Raw genomic sequence first — 10,838 nt, 5'->3', positions numbered from 1 at the left:
TGGTTTGCTCATTTTTTTATAGTAGAAGTTTTGAATATTTTAATAATTGTGGGTAGTAACAGTTTGTGTTTAGAACAGCTTATACCTGTTATGGCAGTGAATTTACCTTAATTTCTCCATCAGCAAAAGCAAGTAAAGATCAAGTAACCATCTGACTTTTGGATAAAGAATACAAGACATTTTAATTTGCAAGAGCAGTTGAAGGTGATCTTAGCCTTCTGTGAAATTTAGAGCAGGTAGGGGTAGCTTAAGTACCCTTACTGAAAAAACCTTTTTGGTGTGTGCAATTCCTTCTTCCGTGTGGAATATATGTTCTGTCCTTTGTTACATTTGTTACAATTTGTTACATTACAGTTCTGCTGTACAGAAAACTGACTGTATATAGGGATTCAAAGGAAATAGTCCAATGGTATGCTGGACTTGAAATATGTTTGTTTGTATTGAACAGATGAGGTTTGGAGAGAATGTGTACTTCGAAGAGAATGGCTGCATATTTCTTGCAAAAGCAGATGATGGTAAGGGATTTCTCTTCCTAATATAGTAGGATTCTTTAAAAAGGTGTACATGTATCACTTAGTGTTCTTTTCTTGCATTAATGCTTAACTTGTCTGTTTCTTACCTAAAAATACTTTTATACAATTCTGTAATAGAGTAATAATTCTAGAATTCTGAATCTGAAAAGGTGAAGGGAGTTAGAGAATAGTATATATTGATACTAATGCAAGTTACTGGACAGGAAAGAGAGAAGACACTTCTTTTCAGAGCCCTAACTTAACATTTTGAAAAAAGGAAAAGAACATCCATGCTTTTTTATTTCTGAGGCAGGGGGGCAAAAGAATTTCTAATTTTATTTATTAAAAACAACTGTGCTCTAGCTACGTGAGCTTTAAAATTCAATACGTTTAGCAGAAGCCAAGATCTACACTTTTGAAATATTTTTAGAAATAACTACAGGATTTTTTTCCTTGGAACTATAATTTTTTGTTTATTTTTACAAAGTGCATTTGCAAATATCTTGCATGACAGGTATTTGGTGTTGATAAATTCCAGTAGAATGTTTGTGAATATTGGAGGCAGATTTGTTAAATTCAGACATTAACAATCTCCATTCATTTTGACAGTGTCTTAATTAGAGGATTTTTTGCTCTCTCTTTTTCCTGTGTAGTAGATGAAGGAAATGCTGACATTTTATTCAGTATTGAAGATCTTGGCTTTTCTGATGCCTTTATTCAACGGATCAGAATTTCACCAGATCAAAGTTACATGGCCATCAGCTTAAAAAGTGAAAATTCTGAAGAGGCAACCTGCATTATTATGAAACTTGGTAATTTTCCTGTTGTGGAAAAAGTAATTCCAAGTGTATTTAGCTTTGGTAAGTTGTTTATAAATATCCTGTGGATCACACAAGCTTTCAACATAACATTTTTCTTAGTTTACAAATAATACTCTTTTTTAAAAATGAAGGCAACGTTTAATCCTATAGGTGTTGAATTGTTTCTTATTTATGATTTCTTTAACACTGCACAATTACAGGTTATCTGTTGTGCATGAAAGGGACTGCTTTCTGGATACAAGTTTTCCTTCATTGTAAAAGCATTTATACATGTTAGAACTGTCATGCATGTAATTTTTTCTATTGAATCCATTATGCTGTATTAAAAATATAGTGACATGACTGTCATATAAAGATCTTTTTGAGAAATGTTCTAGTTGATAAACCCTTACAGCTACAACTGAAGACACTGGTAGCTGTACACAGTTAGCTTTGTTTGAGAAGTGTGAAAGTATTACCTACTAGTGAGTATTGGCTGGAATTTCAACTGGAATCCAGGATGTGGGTCACAATTCAGAGCCCAATGAAGTCAGGCAGGCCTTGAATCAGTTCTTTCAGAATAGATTACAGAGCTTTACATTGCTGTTAAAAGAAGCAGAGGTAAGTGGAAGTGAATGGGAAATCATTCTTTTATAGCATGTTAAAGAGTATAATAGTATGTATACGGTGTTCCACATCTTGTACTTTGGATTATATTGCTAGATGTCATCAAATATATATAGTGCAGTAAGCAATTTGCCTGGGCAGGGCAAAAAAATAAAACTCTGGGTATAACTTCCTTGTTAAATAAATGAGAAGTAGCAACAACTTAGTGCTGTTTCCACACTGAAGATTATAATGCCTGTTGAAAACTAAACATGGAAATTTGCCAATGACATTTTACGCTGTACTTGATTTGAACATCTCTCTAGGTTGATCCAGGAGAATCAGTACTGTTAAGAAACCAACATCCTGTTGCCTAAATAGGTGTGACAGATAATAAGAGTACAAAAGATGACTATCAGAATGGTAAATTCTCTAAAGTCAGGTGTGAGTGAGGTACAGAGGTGTCATGAAGCACAGAGGTGCCTCAATCATGAGCAAGAGAATTAGGTCTTGTAACCACTTGCAAAATTTATGTGCTAGTATTGAGTGATATACAATAGCAGGGAGACAAACAGAAGTTCCTGAAAATTTACACCTTGATCTTTTTATAGGCTAGGCTGTAGAAGAACTTAGATTTCCTCGCTAAAGGCTTGTCTTCATAGTGAACCCTCAGCTACCTGTGCACTTTGGAGCCACACTGCTGTTCAGAAAGCAAAGTGTTCGTGTTATTTTCATGTTAATAATTCCTCGGGTTTTGTACTGAAAATCAGTATTTATGCCTAAGACAGCATACAATAGGTTTTAAAAGCATGTGTGTTAAACAACATTCTGGTGTCTGTAGGAGCAGCAGAGATGGTAGTAATGTGGCTGGACCAATCAGAATAACTTCAGAATAACAAGGGTCCTGTATTTATACCTTTCTATGTTGGTGAACACATACACAAGCAAAGAAAACTGGAGAACTTTTATCTCAGCAGTACCCTGGGGCACATGCATCTTTTATCTAAATGGCTTCAGTGCAATCACATGCAGCACTGCAGAGCTGATAATGTCTTTATTATCTTGCTGACTCCATGTAAACCTCTGTTTCTCTGCTGTTTTAAACAGCCACATGTCTCCTATTTTCCTGTTACCTCCAGAACCCACACAGGGTCAAGAACTTCCTGTTACTGGGCCCTGCAACACTGATCTCTGCTTTTTTTTTGCTTTTTTTTCAATACATTATGAGACTCTTGTTCTGTGGTACACAGAGAAAACATGGAAAAACCTTTTGGTGCTTACCTGAGTCCCCACAGGATGCAGAAGTGCTGTCCTCAGTTCCATCCCAGCTGCAACCCACCTTTTTCAGCACTAGGTCCAGTGTCCATGGAATTCACATTTTCTCTCAGTAATATTAGACACTGTTCTGAATTTGATATGCATTTGTCTTTTTTTTCCAGAATGGGCTGCAAATGATGTTCTGTATTACACAACTCAGAAGAACCTTAAATGCCAGAATGTGTTCATGACCACTTTCACTTACCAAAAACATACTAAGTTAGTTTATACAGAACAAGATGCAAGGTAATACTTACCTAAAATATAACAAGTCCTTTACATGTGTTAGAGTATTTTATATGTAAAATATAACTGGTTTGGAAAACAAAGTGTTCCATTTCATATTTCAAATGGTAAAATGCATTTTTGTGTTCTGTCAGTAGTGCCTTATACAGCCTGAGAATGTGCTCAGTTCTCCTTTTGATATGTGATCAACTGAGATTTAACTTTCCTCTCTTACCTCATGAGTTCAGCTGAGTTTATAAATGTCAAGGTCACTCTCAGGTCAGGGTGTCCTTTAATAAATGTGTGACAGTTTCATACAGGGTAAATCAGACCATGGATTTCATTTTGTTTTCTCTGCTATTGATGTCTGATACATCTTTTTTAAAAAAATACATAAGTTCAGGCTAATCCTTGCTCTGGGTAATGGATGAGCAAAATCATTACAACATTCCAAGAGACAGAACTATTGTTGACTGAATACCCTCTCAATAACCTTTCTTTAAGCAGTGGTATGGGAAGACAAGAAGGCTCTTTGCTAAACTGAGTGCAGAACTGGCTTTTCAGCATTGTAGCACGTGGCATATTTATACAGCATTCCATAAATATTTGTGATTATTCCTAATTCAAGTTACATATTCAGTAAAGAAATTTCAATTATACTTTCATCGGAAAAAAACAAAACAAAACAAAAAAACCAGAAAAAAATCTGCAATGGAGATGGAATAAATAAGATCCTTTTTTCCCAGCTGCATTTGATGCATGGTTTTGGAAAATCAAGTTGTACTGACCTGGCACTTCCCCACAGGGAAACTGTTGGCATAATTCTGAAGGTCACAGTCATTACAGTAAATCTACTAGAAACTTACTCTAAAGGTTCATCTGCTATTGCAGCTCAGAGCTGAACTCCTTCATTGGAGATGACAAGACATTCTTTAGTATTGCCATTGAGCAGTTCTATTCTGCATCTCACCAGCTCTTCTAGTTGCAATCAGATATTTTCTTAGAAGCTGAAAATTTCTTGACATCCTTAAAAAAAAGCTACAAAGATTAAAAAAATTGTAATATCAAGGTCAGAGTCCTTGGGGAGAAGTGTAACATGCATTTCAGCTCAACCCTCTCACAGGCAGGATCAGCAGAGCTGAACTCTTGGAATCTCTACTGGATGCAGTGCCACATTCTTGCCAAATTCATGGGTATTAGAAAGGCAGGAGGCTGATTTTTCTTGCAGACTTTAGGTCCCCCTCTGTGCCTGTCCTCCTAAAGATGTCAAGAGGGTGCAATTAGAAAAAACAGTAGTACCAAAAAAAAAAGTGAGTTCCTCCACCTGCAAATAATTAAAGGCACTGAAAATGCTATGTAAAGCATCCTTTTCTTCACCAGTCAAATATTCTGAATTCTAAAGAGATCATTATTGCAGTCATGTATCTGATCTCTATGATGCAGATTATGGTACTCAATCCTGCATTTTCTTGATGGAATCTGGATCTTTGTGTTGGACAGTTTTACTTTAAAAGACATCTAGTCCTAAGGATTCAAAATGGCAAAGAGACTGTTCTGATCCAAGATGTGATATTCCTTTTAATTATGATGACTCACAGAAATTTGAATCTTGAGTTTCAGCCTGAACTTCTCTACTATTAGCATCTAGCCACTGGTTATCATTTTGCTTTCTGTTTCTAGATTTTAAAGGCATTAAAAACCAGTAGGTAGTTACTAGTTTCTTAGTTCCAAAACCAGTTCCTAGTTTCCAGCTTTATCACTGCAACGCTGTCCATTTTGCTTCATATAGGCCTCTGTGCCTTTTTTCTTTTTAAATAGTACTTTTTGTCTTATTCACTTCAGACAGAGTTAGGTCAGTAGCACATAGACGTTTTATCAATTTATTTTTATAATATCTCCTACTTTTGTTATTGCTGTTCCCACGTGATGCCATTTATTAATTACAAGCTCCATAAAAAGTTCTACATTTTTCCTGAATTTTAAAGCCTGTATGCATCAATGAACTTCCAGTCTAGCTCAGTAATGCAAAAACCCAGATTCAGTTGGGCAACAACTGAACTGCTTTCCTTGCAGATTTCAGGTTTCACACATAAGATTGAGGGTTTTTAAATCCCATGGAAAATGCAGCACAAGTGGGTCTGGGAGCCAAGTAGCCTGAAGGTTCTCCGGTCTGCTTACAGGAATGCTGTTTCTTACCTTGCAGATGGAAGCCCATGATTCTGAAACAACTGATGTATTTTAAAATACTGATAAAATGTACGCCTTTCTTTTTTTTTTTAATTATTCCCTACAGATTCTTTGTAGACCTTTATTGCACAAAAGACAGGCGTTTTCTCACTATCAACAGCAACAGCAAGACAACCTCAGAAGTTTGGCTGGTTGACTGCACACATCCCTTTGAGTCACCTGCTCTCGTGCAAGCACGAACCCCAGGGGTCTTTTACCACATCGAGCACAGAAAGGAGCAGTTGTACATTCTTACTACATATGGAGAACCTGCAGAATATAAGGCAATTTTGACTGATAATTACATTCATAGGATTAATTTAGATACCTATTGCAGGTCATATAGAAATAGTAAGGTTGGCTTTTAATTCTGTTTTTCACAGCTTACTGAAATAATTTAAGAGAGAGAGCTGCATGGATTAAAAGGACTGATAGTGCTGCATGGAGTCTCACCTGGAGAATGCCAGTTTGATCCTAACTCCTTTGACAGCATCAAGAAATTACTATGCTTTAGCAGTCATTTCCCCTATATCAAAATTTAAGTTGATGATCTCAGTCTATGTAATCAATCTCACCTATAGTTGTGCTGGCCATGCTGAAAGCACTTACTGCATTACAGTCTTCTCTAGAGTAATCTTTGAGACTTGGTCTTCTCCAAATGTTACTGAATTGTTCTTCCATTTTGCCTAAGTAAAGGGAGTTTAAAAATCTCCAGTTTTAGACAGGCAAACACCCCAAATACAGATAAGCATTTTTTTGCAAGAAACATGTTGTATGAGATCACCTGTCTGTACCTCTCATTTCTAACTCTTACTACATTTTAGTAATACAAAGTTGTTCATTTTTTTTACAGTTGATGAAGGCACCAGTAGCTTGCAGTGGCAAGGACAACTGGCAGTTAGTTTATGCACTGGAAAAGAAAACCAAGCTAGTAGACTTTGAGATGTTCAGTGATGACTGCATTATGTTCCTGAAGAACGCTGGTCATCTTTACTTAAATGTGATTTCTTTTGTTTCACACTTAGTTCAGTCAATACAGGTACGTTTTAGCTTGGCTTAAGCAGCATAATATTTTTCCAGCATTATTTCATTTGGTTTTAACATAACATTATAATGAAAGCAAAGATAAATTCCAAAAGTAAAAGTGGTTTGGAAACTCTTAATACTGCCAAGTTCATCATTATGACTAATTGTATTACCTGTGGCTGTTCTTCAGGATTCCATGTGGTGGCTTATTGCAGCATTTAGAAAGTTAAAGAGCAGCTATCCTGTGAGTCAGTCCTTTCTTCAATGGATTACAGTCAAGCTCTTCAAAATACAGCTGATTTCTAATGTAAAATAGAACTGAATTCCCTAAACACTCTACTTAGTTTTACTGGGCCTGTTTTTGGTTACACTCAGTGGCATTTCCTCCCACAGGAAAAAGATTAATGTTCAGAAAACAGGTATGAACACTGTCCCATAATAAATGGGAAGAGTTGATACTGCAGTACAATTGGTGCAAAGTATTTGCTTCCCTTCTCTAGTTGTTAAATACTTGTGGATTAAAAACAAAGTGACTCAATCCAAATCCATTATTTCTGAAGACCATTCAGATGAAATATTTAATTGATCTGTTTTCCTGAAAAATACAGTCTGAACAACTCACAAGTTTATCGCAACAAGCTGCCAATGCTGCACTTTATGAAACCGCTACAGAAAAAGGTTTTCAACAAAGTACACTGTATGGTCTCCAAAATCTTCATTTTTTGAAATGGTCGTAGTTTATTTATTCAGAAAGGGCCTGCAGTTACTCAGGAGAACTTGGACTTTTGCTGCCTTTTCAGAAGCCTCTAGCAACCTAACCCAAGTAAGTAATGGTCTGACAGAGGGTTTGGCTATGTCCCTGCTGCTCTCAAAGAATGAATCTTGATTTCTTTCATTCTTAGCAGAGTTAAAAACCTTAAATATAATAACAGTAAGTGTCTGAGGGTGAATGTGCCAGGAAAAGGTTTTGTTCTTCACAATGGCTGGCACTAGGAACAAAGTTAAGAGGCAGGGGTTTTCAGTGGCTTAGCATTACTGAGCTAACTCACAGTAAAAGCATAATAGCTGACATGGACTTGGCTGTATAACGTGTTGAAGTAGAACTGGAAATGCAAGGAAAATTAGGATCTAAAAAATAAAACTAATGCAGAATCATTTCAAATGTTTTCTCTTAAAAAATCTGCACTAATGTCCATTTTAAACCGAATTTGAATTTATTTTTCGTTTTTATTTCATTGTCCAATTTCATCCAATGGCCTCAGGGAAAAAATTCACCAGTCTTTTACTTTTTTGACTATTTCATTACTGGATTTAAATGAAATACAGATTGTGCCACATACAAACTGAAAATAATTAGTTAATATCCAAAGTCTTTTACTCTGAAGGACATACTAAGCAAAATTTACAGCAGCAGTGTAAGGGTCTCACTTGAAATGCCATGTTTTCTCAGCTACCTACGTGGGCCTGTGAATTTGAATTGGAATCTCATCTTGAACATACCACCAGCACTTGCTATTTTCAGCTCTCCTCCCCAGTACACCCCCCTAAGCGTTTTGCATATTCATTTAAAGAAAATAATCTCATTGAACAAGCTGTGCAAGAGGTACCAATTATTACGAATTGTCACACTACACGTTTACTAGCTAAAAGCAAGGTAAGATTTTTCAGTCTTTTTCCCATTCCTTTTATTCTTTCCTTCCTCCCCACCCATTTAAAGAAAGTGCGTTTGGCAGGGAACAGAGATTAAAAAATGTAAAGAGCAGTTGGTGCTATAGTTACTAAACAGTGGGTGTTTTCTTCAGTGCTATAGAGAAGAACAAGAAAGAGTCGTGATTTTTTTTTCCATTAACCTGGGTATTCCAGAGGAGATAACAGCACACGATGAGTCAAAAGTCTTAGCATAAGTGAGAATTGCTTGTTGATGTATGGTATTGTGCTCCACATGATAAATGAAAAAGGTGCCAGTTGTTGAAAAGAACACCCCACAACTAGCTGCACAGTGCAGATCAAGAAAGGAAAGTTTTAACAGCCTGAGTTTAAAAATTTGGAGATGTTAATAAAGAGTTTGTATTGTGGTAAGTGGTAAACTGTATTGTTAATAACATACATTCTTGGTGTTAAAGGGGGGAGGAAGACTTGGGTGCCTTGGTAGTTTAAAAACTCCTCAGGTGTTGCACTTAAATGAATTTATACTCTGCATCCGTAAACCCACACAGCAGAGGTTCAGTCTCATGCTTTATTTTTTGAGAGTGCTTTGTACATTCTAAGTGAAAAAAAATTACTGTAATCAAAAAAAACCATTTTAAAATAAATAATTGAAGTTTTCATTGCCATGTGTCATTGAGATTTCTGCAATGTCCCTTATTGTAAAACTACTCCTTCTTTTCCAGGATGAAACTTTGGTGCCAATTACAGTTTTTCATAATAAGAATTCTAAAGAACTACACAGGAGACCACTTCTAGTTCATGTATATGGAGCTTATGGCATAGATTTGAACATGAGCTTTAAAGAAGAGAAGCTGATGTTAATTGAAGAGGGTTGGATATTAGCATATTGCCATGTTAGGTAAGTCAAATATAAAATGGAAATAAGATTTTATTTTGCAGGATATACAGGTATTTGTTCAGGTACAACTGAAGATGTACCAAAATAATTTTGTGTGCCTATACCTAATTATTCATCTCTTCTTAGATCTTTTATTTAACTAGTTTTTAAATTTACCTCAGGGAAGAAAACCACAGGAGCACACTGCATTTTAGGTTTCCTAAATCTACATGATGGGTGTATGTAACTTAGAATCTTTTCAAGCCTCATTACTTCTTGTCTCATCTTTGCTCAAGAAAAATTTCAATTACATGCTCAAATTGCAGTGACATGTAACCTCCCTCTCCTTCTGAGAGCATTGTGTGCTAATGCTCAGTCTGTGTCTTCTTACATTCCAGAGCAACAGCTAAGCATTTAACCTGCAACCCTTGTTCTTTTATTGGCTAAATCCTCTGTCTGCAGTTCAGGTACAAATCTACATCTGCAATGTACAGTAGACTTCAAATTTTTCTCAGTAGCTAAGGAAGACAACAAAAGAATCACTTCAGGGAGGGAAAGGAAGGGGAGGAATAAGTAATTGTTGGAAATACCAGTCCCAAAACAAATTCAGCAAATATATTCAGTCTGCTGTACTTGGTGGCAAGCATTGTGCTGTTCTTCCTCACACCCCACTAAGTATCTTAAGATGCAAGTTGGTCCTACATGAAGATGGATTCTTCATCCAAAGATGGCAGGCTAATCAAATAATCCATTTTAGACTTGGAACCAGAAAAGGAAGCTTCAGGTGGCTTGGAATTGTGGTTGCATAGAAAGAAGTATAAACCATTTTTATAATTCTGTATTACAAAATGGAACATTTCAAGTAACATTTGAATTTCACAAGTTAGGGGGGAAAAAACCCCAAATCCAACTTTCTAACAGTCTCAGAATTTAAGCTAAGCAGAAGACAAATCCTGAGAGTCTGGTGTGGAGCTCAGAAATACTACTCTACTGTTTTTAATAAGTAATAGTGTTAGTAATGGAAGTATTGGAAGTGTTTTCAATATTTTCATAGTTTCCTGTAGATGTTAGTAATGGAAGTATTGGAAGTGTTTCCTGTAGAAAAAGATAATAATATTATCTGATTTTGTATTGCCTACAATGAAAATGTCATTTCTTAAAGTGTTACTTTTCCCCTGGGTTCCAGGACACAAGCACACGAGGGTACAGAGTGCCCTTATACCGTTAGTATTTTCACCAATCATCATGAATGGATTTATTTTGTCTTCATGTTGTCTCTTTTAGCCATAAAGAAGGGTAAAGGCAAAAACAGAGAAGAGTTAATTGGGAAAGCAAACTATGATTTGCAACTCCATGGCTGCTGCTGTTCTTTCATTATCTGAAGCTACGCCATGTAATGTTTTCTGAGGAGACTCCAACTTGAATTGTTTTAAATTTCAGGGGTGGAGGAGAGCAGGGCCTTAGCTGGCACAGAGATGGATGTCAGCGTAATAAACTCAAAGGTCTCCATGACCTCAGGGCTTGCATCATGCTGCTGCACGAACTGGGATTTTCTCAGCCCAAACACACAGCACTGGCAGC

At 36.3% G+C, this 10,838-nt stretch overlaps 1 protein-coding gene across 6 annotated transcripts in view; it reads left to right on the top strand.

Moving 5' to 3' along the window:
• The window catches only part of PREPL (prolyl endopeptidase-like), an 18,646-nt gene that overhangs the window by 2,755 nt on the left and 5,053 nt on the right, over positions 1–10,838 (top strand). For 4 of the 6 annotated variants that reach the window (XM_017744855.1, XM_017744853.1, XM_017744854.1 and 1 more), the window contains 8 exons: positions 449–515; positions 1,166–1,372; positions 3,358–3,481; positions 5,754–5,970; positions 6,540–6,725; positions 8,163–8,366; positions 9,103–9,278; positions 10,698–10,831. In XM_017744855.1, coding sequence (XP_017600344.1) covers positions 449–515; positions 1,166–1,372; positions 3,358–3,481; positions 5,754–5,970; positions 6,540–6,725; positions 8,163–8,366; positions 9,103–9,278; positions 10,698–10,831 — 1,315 coding nt within the window. The remainder of the gene's footprint in view (positions 1–448; positions 516–1,165; positions 1,373–3,357; positions 3,482–5,753; positions 5,971–6,539; positions 6,726–8,162; positions 8,367–9,102; positions 9,279–10,697; positions 10,832–10,838) is intronic. The other 2 variants (XM_017744857.1, XM_017744856.1) reach the window with 1 other exon arrangement.

The sequence above is a fragment of the Corvus brachyrhynchos genome, unplaced genomic scaffold, assembly GCF_000691975.1.
Source record: "Corvus brachyrhynchos isolate BGI_N302 unplaced genomic scaffold, ASM69197v1 scaffold258, whole genome shotgun sequence".
NCBI lineage: Eukaryota > Metazoa > Chordata > Aves > Passeriformes > Corvidae > Corvus > Corvus brachyrhynchos.
The sequence above is the reverse complement of the archived record's forward strand: the minus strand, read 5'-3'. Positions and strand labels throughout refer to the sequence as shown.